A 19,823-nucleotide genomic window follows, 5' to 3' on the forward strand; every position below is an offset into this window, starting at 1 on the left:
GCAACGTGTGGTCACTGTAGCAAGGCGTGAATGACTCTTCCCTTCATATGACAGTGAGGAGCTTGCTCTGCCTTGATTCCAAGTGGACCAAAAGTGACCTGGCCAGTCGGGTACTCCAGGTATGGTGAGAAGTCTCGCTGAGAAGCAGTATATACTAGTTTCAGTCTGGTACTACTCTAGTAAAATTCTCTGGCTTTTTGTTACTGCAAAAAAAGCCAGTGCCATGCAAGAAATAGCAATGAATCCCAGCAGGCACTCCAAGAGCACTTACTGAAGAAGTAGAAGATCCAGGTTCAACTACTTCTTCAACATGGGGATGAATTTCTAAATATTTTTCCCACACCTCTGTGTATTTAGGTTATGTGGTCCATGAAGTAGATATTGAGACACATCTTTTCAGTGTGAGATTTCTAACAATAGGTGTAGAGTCATGCACGCTCTTCCTCAGTTCTTATTCAGACATCAAAACCTTGAATTATTATTATTATGTTCCTTCCAGTTGAAGGAATTGAAGGTCTTCTTGTATTTTAAGTTGTGAAGCCTTGTATGAAAGAGCAATACCATCTAACCCAACTATTCAAGAGGCAACGGGCACAAACCAAAACATCAGAGGTTTCATCTGAACAAACTTTTACTATGTGGGTGACTGAGCAATAGAACAGACTGCCCAGAGAGGTTGTGGAGTCTCCATCTCTAGAGATACACAAACTAGCCCAAGGGTCACTCTATTTGAGCAAGGGAAGTGGATGAAATGACCTCCTGAGGTCACTTTCAACCTCAACTGTTCTGTGATTTTGAGATTCTGTTCAGAAGTTCATAATCTTTGAGAAAAGGCTTTCAGGAAAATGGGTGTAATCCCTAATAATGAGTAAATTTCTTACCAGAATTTTTTCCCTTTCACTAGCTGATATAACAGCACACCTTGCCAAGGACAGCTTTCTTGGGAACCTCTGTGTATTTTAGATGGAGACCTGGTAACTAACTCAGGGTCTGAATTCCACACTTGAAGCTCAACATTCTCAAAGGTTGGGTGTTAAAGTTGCTATTTTCTACATGTCTAAATCCCTTAACCTACCTAGCATTTAGCTCTTAAAATTAGCAGTGCTTAAACATGGCGTTCTTGGACTTGCACTTGCAACTGGTAACAGGAAGAAGATAATGCTATTCTTACCAATGCCACTTCTGCTGTAACACAATCCCAAACTACGCCACCCATCAGAGAGGGTAAGCAAAAGGGGGAGTGGTATAAGGCTGAGACGATCCTTGGGTACCTGTTTAGGACAATTCTGCAAGCTACTCATACTGCCAGAGCAGGAGCCAGTATCTGACCCTGGGGGTCTATGAATGCAGTGAGGAAGAACCCGTGATTTAACAAAGCAGTATTAGAAGCATGTAGATTTGCCAAGAAAATAGTAATGGACAGGGGGGAATACTATTTTGTCTTGCAGAGGAAGGTAGTAGAGGCCGAGAACACAGAAATGGACATTAAACATCGAACTTTGATGGAAACAAAGAGTTCCCTGTCTGCTTTCCTGAAGGTTTAAGAGGATAGCACCAGAAAATACACAGGAGAAGCTGGTGCTTGCTGACTAACTTCTACACAACCACGATGCCCTGTTTAGCCACAACTAGTGTTAACTATATTGGGAAAGAAAGCAGAGAGAGAGTTTTAAGTACAGAGTGGTCATGGAGATAAGCTATGTACCACACATATAATTAAAGTTGTATGATTATATGAAATAATAACAGTCATTCAGCTATAAATATAACCATAATTGCTGGGATAAAGTATATAAGAGATGGTTTCATATGAAATTTTGCAATTTTTGTAACTTTGTAAAAGCACAGAATACAAACTTCTATCTAAAAGATTTCATTGGTAATTTTGATTGATGGCTTTTATCAACCGTATCTTTAACAGTAGTAAAATAAGCATTCATTTGTTACTGTTTCTTACACACTATGCATTGTTAAAAATGCTGTGTCTGGGTGTGGAAAAATACCTCTTTCTGTGGTTGTCACATTTAGAATTTTTTTTTAAGGCAGAGGAAGAGTTTTATAGGGCATGGAGGTAGAAACAAGGGTAGGGCAGAGCTTGCATGAGAAGTACTGTCCAGGAGGCACCTGAGCACAGAACACTTTCCAGGAAAGGAGATTTTTGTAGGTAACCAGAGGAGTTGTATGGGGGTTTGTGTTGTTCAGGCAAGTATGAAAATTTGCTGGCCTGAAGCTTTACGGGAGGAAGGACACTGTAGGACTGGGAAGACATTTGTTTTCAGATATTTTTGTTTATTATATCTTTAAAATGATAATTCCTTTCAGTTTTTTGTTCCAAGAAAACATAGCAGTAGAGCTGTGAAAGAGAGCTGAAGATTTTTAAACATAATACTTTTAAGACTAGAAAACTAAGAACGTGGGGAGAAGAGGAGGTTGATTAAGCTAATTCTGTTTATTCACTAGATTAGTGCTACTTACCACATGATGATTCCTTCACAGTCCTGTGTGACAAAGGCCTTGAGAACAGCAAAAACCAAGCTCACTTGGAATGAGAGTTTCAGGTTCAATTTAAGTCATCCATGGATTATACAAAGACACCAGAGTAGCAATGACCAAACGCAGGAGGTTTATTTTGGTATTGATTCAACCTGACTTATCAGAAAGAACCATCCCAGGAATGTATCAGATTATGGTTTGGAGGAAACTCATTTCAATTGCTTTCATTCTGTTAAATGACCCCTAACTACCAGCAGGGCAACTTTACATGTGTGTGTGCACACACATACATATGATAAGGCAGAAAAAGGACGTTTGCTTCACTCGATTCAGCTGAAGTGGATATCTGGGACAGTCCTCAGACCATGCTTTTAACTTGTGTGCCTTTTTTCTTGAGTGCTCTTTTGGAAAACTGCTTCTTAATGCATTCAAAGTTTTTCTTTTTTTTTTTTTTAAACAGGGAATAATCATACAAATCCTATCAGCTCTTGATAGTTTATTGTGTAGGTCTCTTCTGTTTCCAATTTGTCAAATTAAAAATACGTGGCACTACATGTTTCTATCACAAAAAAGTGTTGGCATCACCAACACTGACATATTTAAAGGATATACAAAGTGAACTAGACAGTAATCTTTATTATGGGTTCTGTACTTAAAATAATTAATCCTGGCTTATAATAGTACTGAAGGGGGCCATCTGAGGCTGAAGAAAAATGTTTCAGAAGTGTTCCTTTGGATTTTCAGTAGTTCCATGGATTGCTCTGGCACTGAGTTACCAATGATGACAGAAAGTCATCTCCCATTGCAAAAAGAAGTTCTTATTAGATATACTCTTTTTAAATTATATTTTCCACCTGTACTTTTATACCTGCCAGTCAATTTTAAGCTGTCAAGGGACAGTCAGAGAAATGTACAATTTGTTATCAGAAAAGAAGTTTAGACACATGTAGTGTTCACAATACAACACACAATAAAACAACCATTACAACAACAAATAACATTTTGGAGGACATTATTCAAGAAAGTATAATTATTGCAAAATTATCATACTAACGTAAAACAGTCTGAATACCAAGTGCTTAAATGTAGTATCAACCATTTCATAAACACCTAATACATGGCAACAAAACAAATGGCAGCATAAGTTTGAATAATTTCATTAACAAAACGAAAATATCAGCAACTTAAACACTTACAGGAAAAAACACCCATAAGTCCTAACGGTGAGATTCTTTGGAAGCTCTAAGAGTTACAAATGAAATCTGAAACCCAAAAGACCACAGATGCAGAACCTCTCCTTGTTTTCCTCTGAGACTTGTCTAATGTGGGATTTGGACAACCTCTGTACTCATCCAGTTGGGCAGCAGGAGGGAAGTACCTGCTGTGTAGGACAGACACATATAGGCAAGGGGAGAGTCTCCTGGTGCCTTGTTGCCTGTGAGTGAAGTAGTGTGACAGCAGGGAGGGGAGATGAACTGAGCTGAGCATGTAAGGGAAGCAGCTGGACCAGTCTGAAATAAATGGCAAGGGAAGGCAGGACAGCACCTCCCAGTGCCACCTCCTGTGGCAATGAGAGGAATGAAATCCTTAGCAGACACTTTCAGGAAAGAAATGCTCTCTCTGCAGATGCAGATCTTTTAGGGCCCTCTCTCTGAAAGTGTGGTCATTAGGCAGACGCTAGAGAAAATGATTCATAAGCCAAGTTCATGAGCTATACTGCATGCAAAAAATCATATGCAGGGCACTACCTGTATTTCTTCTCCAAGACCTAAGGAATATATCATAAGACTTCTCTAATCTGATAAAATTATTTATTGGATATAGCTAATGACTGGTGGAATTCTATCCACCCAGATCCATATACTTCTCTCTTCTAAAGATCTGTGGCCAGCCAGCAGACTATTAAAAGCTATCGACATAAATTTGTTGGGGAAATTAGAAAGGAGCAAAGGTAGATGTATAAAACAGACAAGACAGGAGAGATGTGGCACCGATTCCATATAACATAAATACCTCATTGTACCTCACCAGCTTTTCTAATTATAAAAACCTCAAAAAAGGGTAACCTTCATGCAATACTTAGGCTCATCTCCTGTTGTAATATTGCCAAGATGACATTCATCAGACATGTAAATAAATTTGCAAAAAAAGCAAAAGCATAGCATTCAACTCAGTATAACATCACACGTATAGTACTTTATATATCATTGGAGTAATTCTTTATTCTCTATTAAATATTACCTCAAAAGTGTATCAAATGGATATCCACGAATGCTCATTATATTGTTAAGCAAACCCCCAAAATGATTAATTTTGACAGTTGGATGTAATCAAACAAAAAACATCCAAACTGACTCCTCAGAGAAGAGAAAATTTGTTCTGATTAAAAAACAACAGTAACAAAGCAAACAAACAAACAAACCGCCATCACCACAATAACTTACTATTGTGGCAGCAACAGAATTTCAGTAAACCAAATTGGTTTACATCCCTAGTACTGTCATATTGATGCTTTCCTCATTAGTCAAAGAGATCAAAGAAATCTGATGTCTCACAAGGGGTTTGAACTACAGTGAAGAGAACTCTTAATTCCTGGTCAGTTTTTGAACACCATCCAAATCAGATAAACAACATGTTGCTGTTCTCAATGAGACTTGTGTGAAATGGGACTGACAGTCTCAGGAAATTCAGAACAAAGTAAAAAACCTTTGCCTTGCATATGAGTTTGACTCATGCCCAGCTCTGTAGTGAATCTCACAATTGTTCCGCAGACTTTCTTGGTTTATTTTGTAGTCTCAACTCTTTTCTTAGCAGCATGACCTGTAGTTCCAACCTATAACTATCACTCTATGCAATAGCAAGCGGTATGACTAGAGACCAAGCAATAAGCATAGAAATTTAAATGCCCAGTCCTTCCTGAAAAAACATTTAAATGTCAGATACCAGTCAATACAGGACACTTTATGTTTGTTAGTTTCTACACTCTAGATAAGAAGTATAGTAAAAAATTTCAGTTTTAAATTGATTGAATTCATGTCTATAAAATAATTTAACTTTAGGAAAACCACGTTAGACTTTATGAAAACATATATATTCATTCATAAAGATTTAAGAAATATCTGGGCTGCCGATACCTAACTACACTGACAAATTTGATAATTCTTATGTCAGAAAAGCACTTGTTAAATTAAACACTTAGGCCCCATTCCTGAGGCTTCTTGTCTCAAAACCTTGTCAACACTAGATAGATCTCCTCTGACATGATCCTAACGTCACCATGGCTGTTTCAGAAAAAGGCATCTGTGATTCTCCAGTGCAGTGGGTAGATAATCCACTGCCTCCTTGGCTGCAATCTGAAGCACTGCTCTGTGGTTAGTCCTTTCTGTGTATTGTAAATCTGCCACTGTGAACTTCACAATATGCAACTCTTCTCAGTGGAATTTCAGAGAAATCAGTATGCCCTGTCCCATAATTTATCGTTTTTCTTAAGACTACACCAAACTGACAGCACACCATCTGATAGCAATCCTCAATGATAAACATCCAGGGAACAACTACAGTGTGTTTTTCTACTGCTCTCATCTTGCTGTTTACATGCTGCAGAGCTGTGATAGCTTGCATACAATTCTTGGAAGGTGCTTTTTTTGTCATCCAAAAATTCTGAGGCTGTAGCAGATCATTCCAGGTTCCCATCAGAGCTTAATCCTCCCACTCAGTGCTCACAGTACAGGCCTCCAATGGTTACTTCACATGCATATTTGCTCAGTGAATGCACATGAAAGTGGTCAGCTTCACTTTCTTCCCCTCAGATGCTCACAAGTACCCTACAGAATTGGTATTTTCCCTAATACAAACAACTATTCAATGCAACGCTTATTTTTTTAGAGAAAAAATGGCATCAAGATGGAAATGAAACACGTAAAGGCATAACGGTAAACTGGAACATACAGATCTTGGGTCTAAAATCTTACAGCTACCTACAGTTTCATCCTGAACACCATGTAGAAAACTCCAGAATACAGTACAAAAATCCCCCCTAATGCCATTTACCATATGAGGGTATTGGGAGAAAACTTGCTAGCAAACCCTAGTTTTGTATGGATGAATTAACAAAGCAAGCATAGGAAGACTGACAAAATAGCTAATGTCAAAATCATTGCACTTACAGAACTTCTTCTAGCATGCTTTTCTTCTGTCAGTCAGGCATTAATAACCTTTCCATAACCTTAAATTAAAAATACCACATGCAGATTGATAGTTCATTCAGATGCCATATTGCCATGTAAGTCACTGGGCTTCATGCTGGAAGTCTAGGAGCACGTTAGATAAACACCTATAGGAATGGCAGGAGTATTCCCAATTCTAATTCATAGCAAATCCTTTCCACTTCTGTTTTCTTGATGATTTGCTGTAAACCAAATACTGGGCATATCTGTTGAACAATTACTTTTGCTATGTCTCAACTACAAATTGCATGAGACTGGTGTGATTCTCTACATTGTGAAAAAAAAATTCTACTTAGGATCAACAGCAATGTTATAGTAAACCACATGCTAGTATTACTAAATATAAAACACTTAAATATAAAATATCTTTTTACAGACTATTGCAATACCAATAGTAAGTGAAATCTCACAATGGCTAATGTTTGATTCTTTTCAGCTATCACACACATAAATAAGCAAGAGCATTCACACTGTGAAAAACACAACAAACATATAGAAGTAAGTTGTAAACATTCTGCAGCAGACTCCTGCTCATGTCAAGAGAAGTGCATACACATTATTCTTATCAAAACTTACTTTTAAACTGCCTTAGAGACTGCCTTGTGTCCTACAGTTGCCAAAGATAAAAACGAGATAAAAGAAAACCTTCTTCACTTTCATTACTCGCGTTGGGTGGGAATAATGCACAGTGAGTTATGTATCCTACTGTGCCCAAAAAATCTTAAAGGGGATGAAGCACCCATGAGGCAGGATGCACAAGAGGATCCCATATGATGCGCCGTGTTCTTGATCTGAGATTTCCAAATTTCTACATTTTGTGTAGTACTTGGCTAAGCATTTCAGTGTCTGAATGTGAAAGTTTAGTAACTGCACTCAATTGTGTCAGAGCTACAGTACTGCATTTCACCTGAGCATGCTGTCATTTATATACCTATATATCTATCCATACATGTACATAAATGAATGTACCCACTTGCAAATAGACAGCTAACATATTTTGACTAAAATAAAAGATATACAGGAAGAAAGTTCTCAAGTTCAAATAAAACTCAGAATTTTAAAAAATCATCATGCCATGCTAGTTCTAAAATATTTATTTCCATCTTGATTCTGGAAATAGGACTAAATCCATTAGTATGTGGATTGGAAAGTGAATAAACAGTTTCATTAAGGAGACATGTTTCCTCCAACAATGTTTATTGGGTCAAGCCTGCACTCTGGCTGCATATGGTGTACCTTTAAATGGGGCCGTTAAACTACCAAATAAAATGTCAAAGTCTGTCAGGTCTGGAGCTTTTATAAATTGTTTAGACTGGGGATAATTTGGGTTTCGTACATCATGCCTTGCAGATCGCGCGGCACGGAGATAGGAGCGGGAAGGCGGTCCGGGAGGAGCACGCGGGGCAGGCAGCCTGGCAGCTGGGCACCTCCTGGGCCATCGCCCTCCTCTTCCTCCTGGCCTGCTGCCTGCCTCCCCTCTCGCTGGGTGGTATCCCGAGGTTACGCACGTGACTAAATAACCATATTAAAAAAAAAAAAAAACACAACAAACAAAAAAGCTGACTTCAAAGCCAGCGCCGCCGGAGATGCGAATGCTATGAATGACTTCACCTCGGGCTGCAGCACCTCTGCGCTGGAACTACCCACCGCTGCTCCAGCTCATGCACTGCCACACCTTCGTGGCCGCCCTCCCGGCTCCCCTCCCGCCACCCTCCCCGGAGCAGAGCGCTGGAACAACGCCTGCCTTCAGCCCCCCGCGCTCCCGGCCCGCCCGGTGCTCCCACCCACGGCGCGGCCCGGACCTCACCTTCAGCTCCCGGGAGGCCACGCGGGCCGCCAGCTCGATGACACAGCCCACCGCCATGCGTGCCGCCCCGGCCGAGTGCAGCTCGTTCCAAACGGTGTCACTGTCCACCTGAGCAAACAGCCGGCCCCGGGAGGAAGGCAGGGGAGAGGGGAGAGGGAGAGGGAGAGGGAGAGCATGAGAGAAAACAAACCCGTGAGGGAGGGCTGGCAGCGTGACAGCCCGTGTACAATAACATCAGTCTTCCGTGCTGGCCAGCTGAAAGGCCTTCTGGACATGGCTTTGCTTATGCTTTTTCTCTGCACGGGCTTCTCCAATGGAAACACATTCCTGTCATGCCTCGCTGCCATTCCCTGTTTAGATTTCTCATTACAAACAGTGTTACATCGGCCGGGCCAGGCCTGCTTGCCAGACGCTCCTCACGCCGGCTGGAGGGTTGAGGAGGACCTGCCACCGCCCGGACCGAGTGTCCATCGCGAACAGCCACCGCTGGCCCCAGCAGCCGGCTCGGGCAGCCACCAGAGCTGGTCAGTGGCACAGGCCAGTGCCTCTTTCTTAAAAACGAACAACAGCAGTAAGCACTCAGCTTTCCTACCCAGGCAGGAGTTGGTTGTGACTGAAATCAGAACGATTCAATTTTTTGGAGTAATTTTGGTAGTCAGTATTGCCATAGACAGAAAATTGAATTAAATAAAGCGAGACCCTTGCTGTATCTCCAGTTCTGATGAATTAATAAGTTTTGACTGAAAGGCCTTATGTTCCATTTTGTAACAGATAAATGTGGTTATTTAAAGCAGAGAAAATTATCTTCTGCAATTTCTAGGTGAGCCAGTGTAACCTATTAGACACTGCATGTATGTTACAGAAAATATTCTAAAGAAAACTTTATAAAGAAAATATAAAGATGGCTAAGTAGCACCGTTCTACAGCTTCGATCAGTATGCTAAAATTTTACTTTTGAAATCTATATTTAGGAACTATTTATTTGGAGAAACATAGCAAAACATATATGTGAAATATTGTGTATCCCTTTATGATATTATGCCAAGCAGACTTGCTGGTGTTAAATAGTTTGAAAAAGTTATGCAAAGAGACAGCCAGACTTCCTCGATGCTCCATGGGAAGTGCATTTAATTGTATCATACCGTACAAATTTATCATGAAAAGAAAATCGTTTAGGGATAGACAAAATACTGTGGCAGATGCTATTTGAATGAATTCCAAGCACACTAAGACATGTTTTCAGTTTGAACTAGAAGCTTCTGTTCCTAATTTCTTTGGGGGGAAAAAAAAGGAAGAAGAAAAGAAATCAAGTAATTGAAAATGGATGCAACTGCTCTCAACTCTGGAGGTTCTGAGGAATTTCTCTGATTAGTCATTTGAAACAGAAAGAAGTTTGATCTTCTCTACACCTGTCAAATGTCTTCTGTGTTACTGTTACAATAATATTATATTTCAAGCTACTAAAATGATCTTAATTTCTAGTGTACTGGACCTGATTTTTCTATCATTTTGATCAATTTTGTGTGCATGCAGCAGAACTAATGACAATACTTTGTATTCTCAGTAGACCTAAGAAAGAAGACTGGATTTCTCTTGCAAAGTTTAGAATAACAGTAATCTAACAGCACGCTGCGTTTTCATCTGAGAAACTCAAATGTTGTACAAACACAATTAAGCATCATCAGCTTGATCCAGGATGATGTGTTATATCTGTTTTGTATGTTGGTACCTTGACATTTAATGAAATTTAGTAGTTTTTCCAAAGATGCACACTAATTAATAGGTAACTAAGAAAATTACAACAAGATATAAAAAAGAAGCTAAGTGGTAAAAAAAAAATTACATGTATGTAACATTAGGCAGACCTTCAGATTGTCTCTGTCTTGCTTTAAAGCAACTGTGAATTAAATTTCATTTTTAAAACAAATAAAGAGATAAATAAGTAGAGGTCATTGGTTAAATCAATTTAATCAAATAATAATAAAGTTTGAAAAATACTGTGCAGTATTTTAAATAGAGAACTATCAACAAGAGGGTTGGGAGGCAGTACTTTCTTACCATTTTTATGGCTAGCAAATTAAGGTTAACATGAAGGAGTGGCTGATGGAAATGATTCAGTGGCAGCTGCTCGGTACACCAGGGCACGAGCAGGAACCTGCATCCTCAAAGGGACTATGATTCATTTCCAAGAAGTCTGATTAAGTTAAAATTGTAGCCACAGCTTGAGAGTACCCACCCTTCAAGACAGTTGTCTGCTCTGACATGTGAGACGGCAGCCTCCCCATTCACTGAATGCTGAGTATTGGCCAGGGTACAGCATTTATCATTTTCTGCTTTCACCTGAGTGTGAGGAGACTGAACTGTGACAATAAGACCAAGTATCTTCCACTGAAAAATTTCCCTCAGACCACTTGAATGACTGCTGCCTAAACATACCTGGATTGGTAGAAAAAATGGACAGTCAGGGAACAAAACAGTGTTTCCTGAGAAATTTTCAAAAATGACCACCTAAATGAACACAGGAAATTCAGGCTATTTTAGCTAATCTCTTGGGTGTGGTACATAAAATGAATGGTAAAGTCTCAAAGCCAGGGGTAGTCAACTGAAGCTACATACTTCAATGCACTGTTATAAAAGAGAACTAACACAGACACATGAATAGTCACAGTATTATAAACTTAGATGTCAAATCCTATTTCATATTCCTGCAAAGTTAAGACTGGATTTCTGAGGAACATCTCATGAAGAACAACCTGGAAGAACTTGCATCACATAGCCAATGCTTTAACTGTAACTAGGAAATGCCATCTCACTCCATTTTATATCTGTTTTAGTTCTGTGTATTGCCTTAAACGTTTCAGGTGTTTAAACAGAGATTTTCTTTTAGTATTACTCAGTGTTTACTTTGTAAATTGCTGTTGAAATACAGTGGTATAAATGGCAAACCCATTAAAATTACAGCTACTAGCCTGGCCCAGTTGTCAGGCTGTATATGAAATGCAGCTATGTAAAATCCTACTTGATATGCTTTTCTTTACTCCTGTGAGATGAAATGGTTAGATTTTATACAAGTAAAGAGAATAAGATTAGACACTGTGGTTTCCTGGTTCTATTTCATGTGTATATCACATATATCTGACAGCCTATCTAGCTGCTGACTATGCATGAATTTGTGACAGATATGATGCCTTCTGAATCACAGACTATGAAAAAGTCTTCAAATTCTTTGGAGCAGCTAGAGAATTCAGTGAAAAACCTATGTTGATTAGGATTGTTTTGCAGACAATGTTACACAAATTTACAGAAAATATGGCATTTGTAACTGAATTCTAACACAGAATCTTAGGCCTTTTTTCTGTTTATTTAAATATATTATTTCTATTTAAGAGTCCTTTAAAGAAATTGTCAGGGTAGGAAAATCTTCTGAATGTCTAACCAAACGAAAATATTTTTTTAAAGCATCAAAATGTCAGTGTTGAACTATAAGCATACTGCACATTTCATTATCAAAAATGCTTTCACTGCTGCAGCTCTTCAAAGAAGGATTGTGCATGAAAGCCCCAAGAACCAGAGCATGTCCTATCTGAACACTGACTTTCTAGCACACATATGGATTTACTTCACTCCGAGTTTCCTGAATGAGCACTGTAGGTTGCAGGCTTTTTCAAGCACATCTAGTATAGCTCAATCATTGGCATGTGTAGCAAAGCTAATACTCTGTAAAGCTACAGATGATAGAAATTAAGCTACCTGTCCCTGAAGTGGATATGGAGGCATTAAAGAGGAAGGGAATGACTTAAGTGAAAAGAAATGTAGGTAAACTTCTCCTGACTGAATGAAACTAATGTTTCAAGCCCCATGTTCAGAAATTCTCTGCTTTGCACTACAAGAAGAAATTGATATGAATGCTTCCTGCAAGAAATATCTATGTGATAACTTGACTTTCACAATGAAGACTTTAAGAATACTCAAAACAAGCTAGGAAACAAGAAGCCTAACAGCAGAGACATTTCAGCAGACAGAAAGCTTTTACTGTAACCCCTCTTCCCTGGAAAATTTCATGTTAAGGCTGACTGTAAAGTTTGGAAGTTGTATTATGATATATATAGATGTACTTCTTATACCTTGCTTGGGTTATGGCGTGTGTATCTGAAAGTGGAGAGGAAGGATATGAGAATACATCTGAGAGAGAGATTGCTTACTTAATGACCTGTATGAAATCACTGCAGTTGATGACCCTGGAAATGTTACTTGTCCTGCTATTTACATTTATCTGGAATGTACTTCAGAGGGGCAAAAAAGTAGTGCGAATAACAATGTGAATAAAATGAATAATTTTGAAGTATTTTTAAGATATATTTATAACTGCTTTTTGTTTTACCTGTCCCTTTCCCTGCTGCAAAATCTATTGACTCCTTCTCCTCTCTTTCAGTTCCATTTCTTTTGGAAACCTTGGAATCTCCCTAGTGATCAGTGGATCACAGTTCTGCTGACCAGAAATGCTGCTCATAGTCTGACAAACCTTTCCATTTTTCAAACCCTGAATGGTTTATTCATCTGTACAAGTTACTTATCTCTCTTAAGTAATTATTGTAAACTCTGAAGTTGCCTTAAATATACATCCACTGATAACTATACAAAAATATAAGAGAGAGCCCAAGCTACTGCTTTGGGATGGATTCAAAGCATCCTACAACTTTCCCCACTCCTGCTCACACACACACAAACACACACAACTTGTTATGTAATGTAAATCCAGCGTTTGCAGTGGAATTCTGATTTTATGCCTAAAACAAATTAAAAATATACCGAATTGCTCATCCTGCCCTAGATTCTCTGCACAATTGTTGCCATCATTAAAATCAAAACCAGTCCTAGAGTTACTACGTGTCTCTACAAGAGAGATTCTACTTATTCTCTGAGAACAGATCAGAAATGCGATCTGTTATCTATGTGTTCATGGAAACTTTCACCTCTGACGCTTCTTCGATAGCAGTCATTGTATTCTATGTGTCCAATATCCGTGGCAACAACCTGAAAAGCAGCAGTTCTTTACAGTAGTTTAAAAGGATTCTTTGCCCTTTCTTTAAAGAGCAGAGGTTGAGCTCAACTATTCTTGCATGGAAGTTAATTCAGTGTGCACTTCAGACGGTTACATTTCAAGACAAATATGGAAAAACAACTACATTAGAAAAAATTCTGTCCTTTGATATAAATGGTCATAATACTGATGAGTAAATAAAATCTGATTAGCTAACAACATTGTACCTATTTGAAGTAAACAAACTGATTAAGAAATCTGTGACGAATAATATTGGAGAATACAGACCTCCTCAGTGATACTGAAATTTAATAAAACTTGTGTTTTGCAGAGCAAATTCCTGTGCTTTAGCTTTAAAAGCATTCAGAATCTCACACTCTTCCACTTATGCCAGAGCAAACATGTTTCCATCACTGGGGTTTTTCAGTTCTCTGGCATGAAAATAGAAATTAAATATTTTCCTGAAGTGTTGCAACCTCTAAAAATTGTGTGTGGCATTTTGGTACCGCTTCCAGCAACGAGTCTGTCATTCTTAGAGACAGCTGGTGCCAGCGAACGCTACCGCATAAGTTTGTAATACTTTGCTCCTGACCATGAGCAGTGCAGCTTCCCAGGTGTCACGCTCATAGCTCTCACCTCCCACTCTTACAGATGTCCTGGTGATCATTCATCACCTTTGTGATTTCCACTGAGAAGCAAAAGGTCCTCAATGTGCTTCTCAGCTGCTGTTTCATCTCACCATGACTAAAGAAGCGAAGGTGTGCACATCATCTCCAAGGAACAACTTCTAATGAATGGCCTGTCAGCCACGTCTCTCGTTAAGGAACAAAGGAGAAGAGGTTTGCATGGCTGACGTTTCTTCCATAAATCCTGCATGCAGGAAGTGTGTAAAAGTGGACTACTTTAGGAAAAATATGTACAGTGAGCTTCCTTTATTTTTACTGCTGTGTTAGAGCTGTATCAAAGATTTTTTCTGTCAAAGGCATTTCTGGCTGTTTTAATCTAAACCGCCTGCCGTAAAGAGTACCAAAATATCAGCTTTTCATATTTTCTTGCCTACCAGTGTGGTTTACAAATAAATTGTGAAGGGGATGTGATCTTTAGGCTCCAATGGGATGAATAGTTCAGAGGATCATCACAAATCATTGCTTAAACAAAAAGTATGGAATTCCCTTGGTCTTGCATTGACTACTGTGTTTTAATAATTCCAGTTGGAGAATTTATCAATAGTAATATTCATTGAAAAGGACTTCTAAAAATAATTTCGGATGCTAATAATTCTGACCCAAAAAGTCTCTTTCTGGCAAGAACAAGGAATGTGGACAATACAGGTACCCACTGTATGTAGACTATTTAACATCTTTAAAGTTTTTCCTGCCAATAGCGGTCTAACTTGCAAACCTATTATAAATCAAAGCGAATTCCCATAAAATACTATGTAAAAATTGCTAAGTAAAAATTAATAATTGAATGCTTAGCAGAGCTGCTGATGTTTTTAGTCAGCCACTGATAAAAATGCAGCACCCCTACTTCTATAAAAATGGAGTTTATCTAAAGGTTTGTAAAAAAACAAGTAAATATGTGAGGTCTGTATTAAAAAATAAATAGCTTTGCATTCAAAATGAGAATCAGAAAAAAGTCAAGATGAAGCCTGAATAGAATAATATCTTAAGAAGAAATAGGTTTATTTTGTTTCTCACTTAAACTAACTTTTATGATGGGCATCCAGAATCTCTGTATCTCATAAAGCATACATTAAACACTGTAAAGGAGCTCAAAACCTCAGTGAAACAGTGATGTGTGGATCATTGGTAGGGGGAATGGAGGGAGGATAGCATGGATTAGATGTGGATTAGAACTTGTTTTTAGAAAAAACTCATAAATAAAACACTTAGGCCCAGATTCAAGTCTCAGATATGTGGCATATATGACCAGATGCTTGTAAAAAGTGTTACTGCACTTTCAGACCTAGCTGTGAGTACTCTATTAATTTAACTTTATATTTGTTTTAGTATTTAATGGGTTAGTATGTGAAAATGCTTGTGCAACTGCCTTCTTATGTTTGATCATGCAGGTTCCGGGAGTTTGTGGACAAGTAGGTACAACAATGTATAGTTGATTGTAATGCATACAGTTACAGAAAATGCAACTTTTTTGTGCAAAATTCAAGCCTTATTTTTAAGAAGTTTTGTCATTTACTGCTGAACACATTTTTAGTAATACATAACATTTCAGCTTTCTTCTTGGATGTAGATGATCTTTATGTTAGAGGCCACCATGGAACTGTGCTAGAACCTGGTGTTTATTCAGACAAGAAACACATGAACGTTTCCTCTTCGGAGAGCTTTTCTGGGGTTAAATTATAAATAAACACATGATGTGTTTTTAAAGTGCAAATGTGGATTCTGCTTTAATTATAGAATTCCCATCAAATCCATATGTGTTTGTGTGATTAAGTCCAGGGAGAGTGAATAGCATAGTAGATTGTATATGGTACTATTCCATTGTTTAATGTATGTGTGTGTATTTATATTTATGTAATGTTTCTTGTTTTGGAAAATAAGAAGGCTTCTTTGTATAATGCTGGCCTTTGGCAATGCAACAGTTTTTAGGAAATGCAGAAAATGAGGTAAGACCTTTAAAGATTTTACTTTTTTGTAGTTCATTAACTTTCCAATGATTTTCTGTGTTCCATGTGTTGTATCTTTGTTTACAATTTTAACCTGGTCAAGTAGCAAAGAAAAAAGGCCCTTTGTTAAAAAGGGGAAAAGAAATTGTCTGAGGGACTGAATTCTGTATTTGGCAAGTTGACAGATTACCACTTCAGCTTTCTATCCTTACCTGCTGCACGTAAAAGCAGTTTAGGACTATTCTAAAACAGTCCATTGCACCTGCAGCAATACCAAGGAACTATGTCTCTCAGTTGAATATTTTCAGTCTCACTGGTCTAAACATCAGGCTCTGTGGTGGATGGCACAGGGCCACCTCTATGCCATGGAAGGACAAGATAAGGACAAAATATCTGCCCTATAGTATGAAGAGGTTTTTTTTTCCTTTTTTTATGGCCATGGTGTTGAATGCTAAGTGTGGAATCCTCTCTCTGCCCAGAGATGGGACACTGTTAGACTTTCCAGAACCAGAGATGGAGTCTTTGTACCTCAGTAAAGGAAGGCTATCTGTCTGCTGTGATCGAGATTCATGTTATCAACCTTGTTTACTTTTTTTTTTCCTCCTAAAATCAACGTACCTAAAATTTGGAACTTAGTTGTTTCAAGTCCCTGTCAGTGAAGGAAATCAAAACACCTTCAGTCAGTTCTTCTGATCTTAGGTGAACTGACTCCTGCTCTAGTGATACTTATGGCTATATGTGGTTATATAAGCAAGAAGGGGTGATCAGGGTCCTGCTTTGGCTGTTTCAGTAATTTGTCTTAAATTAGGTACATAAAAGCAGGACAAGTGAGTTTTCAGAGAATTGTTGTTCTGAACTACAAGTTAATTAAATGTGCAGGTTTTATCTTAATTCCCTCTTTCTTCATTAGTTTGCCCACTCAAGGAAGATGTGAGCTTGTCAGCTAGAAAACCCAGAATCCTCTATGCATGAGAGCTTGACTAAAGTGTAATATTAATTAATATGTTACTACAAAGCATAAACCACTGAAACAGCTGACTGCCATGAATTGCCAGAACTGACAGGGTATACCACCTAAAAAGTGCATTCACCAGCACAGCTGGGAGTACATTATAGACCCTCATTCCCTCATCCTGTGCATAGCCTCAATAGGTTTATCTGGAACTGCATCAAGTGATGGAGCACAAAGTCCCTTAAATGCTCTGGAATGACAAACCTCCAGCCCTTACTCTGGTTTCATCCCCATTGACCTTAAGTTGTTCCTTGAGGTGGTACCACAACGGTCTTTTTGATCACGTATTTTGTTGACCTCTGCAGAAAATATCACACGGTCAACACCATGTACCTGTGAGTCCTAAATAGTCTGCAAAATATATCAAGTAAAGGATAACATACCCGTGAGGTTGCTTTGATTAAATCTTGGAATTTCTTTAGGGATGGTGTAGCTGACAGAGGCTTAAGAGGTAAACAAGTCCTTCATTCCCAGAAGCCTTCCACAATATGGTTCAAAATGTTATAACTGGCAAATTTCAGTAGGTTAATAATAAGTCATTTAAATTAATAGTGAATATATTGGCAGCCTAGTATACTAAAGATTTGACAATGAAAGGCTTAATATGGAATAGATGAGCTTCTGGGACTTAAAGATTACTTTCCCCAAACCAGGAAACCAACTTTTTTTTTTTTTTGTTGAAAGGACTATACCTATTTTCTTACAGCCTGAGATATAGGAGAAAGACACAAGTTAATTCTAATATCTGTGTGGAGGTGATGGTTAATTTGAGTGCCCAAACCACAGGCAGTCTGATTTTGTTGTAGACAGATTTCTTTGTGCACACTTAAGGAGAGAGACACCTAAGCAGCCTGGACCCTAAAATTTGCTATAAGGAGGCAGTGCCATTGCCAATATTTTCTTAATTTTTAAACTATTGTACCACAGTAATGGAACCAGATTGGTACCAGTAGCTCTTATAGAAATAAGAGGAATAAGAGTCATAATGTGTAAAGGCTAAAAATTCTTCCTGGGCATAGACTGAGAAGATCAAGGGAAGAATGAGAAGCAGCAAGAAACAATTTTTTTCCTGGATGACTTACTAAACTTGTATAGTAGTGAAATCTTGCCTTTCTTATTGTGTTTCTTCCTGTGTGGTCAGGACAAAAAGTAGCACTGTCCAGCTGCCACAGCAAGGAATGCCATGAAGAAAATTTAACATTCAGAAAGCAGGAATATTTTGTAAATTTTGTAAAAACGTAGAGAGATTTTATAGCTATGTATTTCTTTTCTTGGTAATTACAGACCAAATTGTCTTCTGATACGAAAGATCTAAGCTACATTTCACTTAATGAAACAAGACCAGCTTATCCCAGCAGAAAATATCATCTCTGTTTTACTGCTGTGACAGCAGAATTAGAGGAAATGCAACGGACATTCTGTAATATGTACAAGCCATTCTTAGCCATTCAGATGGCTCGATGTTTAGCCCATGAACCACTTTGTTCAGTTCACTAAACATTAATTCTTCTGAAGTTTGATTTCTTGCAGGGTGGTGTTCTTCCCCAGCTCCTCCTCTTGCAATTTAAAGGCCTGACTTTACACATTACAGGTTTGGAGCAGTGTCTTTAGGGGGGTAGAGCAGGGGGATTGGATAACTGCCCAATTTCATATGATAAAAGTGAAATTCTCTTCTGTCTGCAGGAAAATCCCCAGGGAACAACGTATGAAACCCAAACTTAAATAAAATCATATCCTGTTTGCAAACATCATATTCCCTTTGCTTCTCAGTAATCTGGACCCATAAACCCCAGCACAGCTTGAGAGCCCATTCCTCATCTAAACAAATGCCATAAGCCCCTTTATACTTTTACAACCATGTCAGAAAATAATATTGACTGCCAATAGTGATGTGATTGGAGTTGCCTCCTCTGAGCCATAAAAGAAGCAGTCTGTTATCAATTTCTCTAAATGCATCAAGGGAATTATGGGTCGGTTCAGTTCCAAGTTATAAATGACAATTCAAAAGCCGCAGAAGTGTTTGAAGCTGGGAGCCGATGATGACATTATCATAAAAGCCTGCTCTTCTTTCCTTTTGTGGTTTTTTTTTGCCTATCAGCTAGACAAAAAAATATGGCTGAGAAATGAGTTCAAGATTTCTTCACACAGCAGCGGGTCAAGCAGGCAGGAAAACAATCACTATTTTTAGTGACAGACTGAGATAAGGAGATGAAACTTACTCCCATTAAAAGTAGATTTCTGCTTCTCTTATTGTTATTTTCACAGCACAACAGGATAGGAATTGCAATGGATGGATGCATTGATCAAATGATCAGTTATAGCTCTGATGGCTGTTTACAGATGAAAAATTGTGGAATGATCTGACAATCCACAGAACCAAAATATAATTTGTGATTATTCTCCCCATTTGGCCACTTCACCTGCAATCTACCCACCTCTCCTGGAAAACTTTTCACATTCCAAACCTCTGACCAGCTGCAAGAAACCATCTCTTGTTATTAAAACTGCTGGCCGTAGAGCTGCTAGTCTGTCTCCAACACAAAGAATTTCATCCCCCTGGTATTAGAATTCTTTAACAGCAGTTGGTTCTGGAACAAGGTTAAGCTTGAAAAAAA

At 38.5% G+C, this 19,823-nt stretch overlaps 1 protein-coding gene across 14 annotated transcripts in view; it reads right to left on the reverse strand.

The window, feature by feature from the left end:
• HDAC9 (histone deacetylase 9) overlaps positions 1 to 19,823 on the reverse strand; it is a 460,923-nt gene that overhangs the window by 104,403 nt on the left and 336,697 nt on the right. For all 14 annotated transcript variants that reach the window (XR_004356384.1, XM_032684266.1, XM_032684274.1 and 11 more), the window contains one exon: positions 8,527 to 8,634. Coding sequence is in view for 13 of the 14 variants with exons in the window: in XM_032684266.1 (XP_032540157.1) it covers positions 8,527 to 8,634 (108 nt within the window). In the remaining variant the exon portion in view is untranslated. The remainder of the gene's footprint in view (positions 1 to 8,526; positions 8,635 to 19,823) is intronic.

Source organism: Chiroxiphia lanceolata, chromosome 1 (assembly GCF_009829145.1).
Source record: "Chiroxiphia lanceolata isolate bChiLan1 chromosome 1, bChiLan1.pri, whole genome shotgun sequence".
Lineage (NCBI taxonomy): Eukaryota > Metazoa > Chordata > Aves > Passeriformes > Pipridae > Chiroxiphia > Chiroxiphia lanceolata.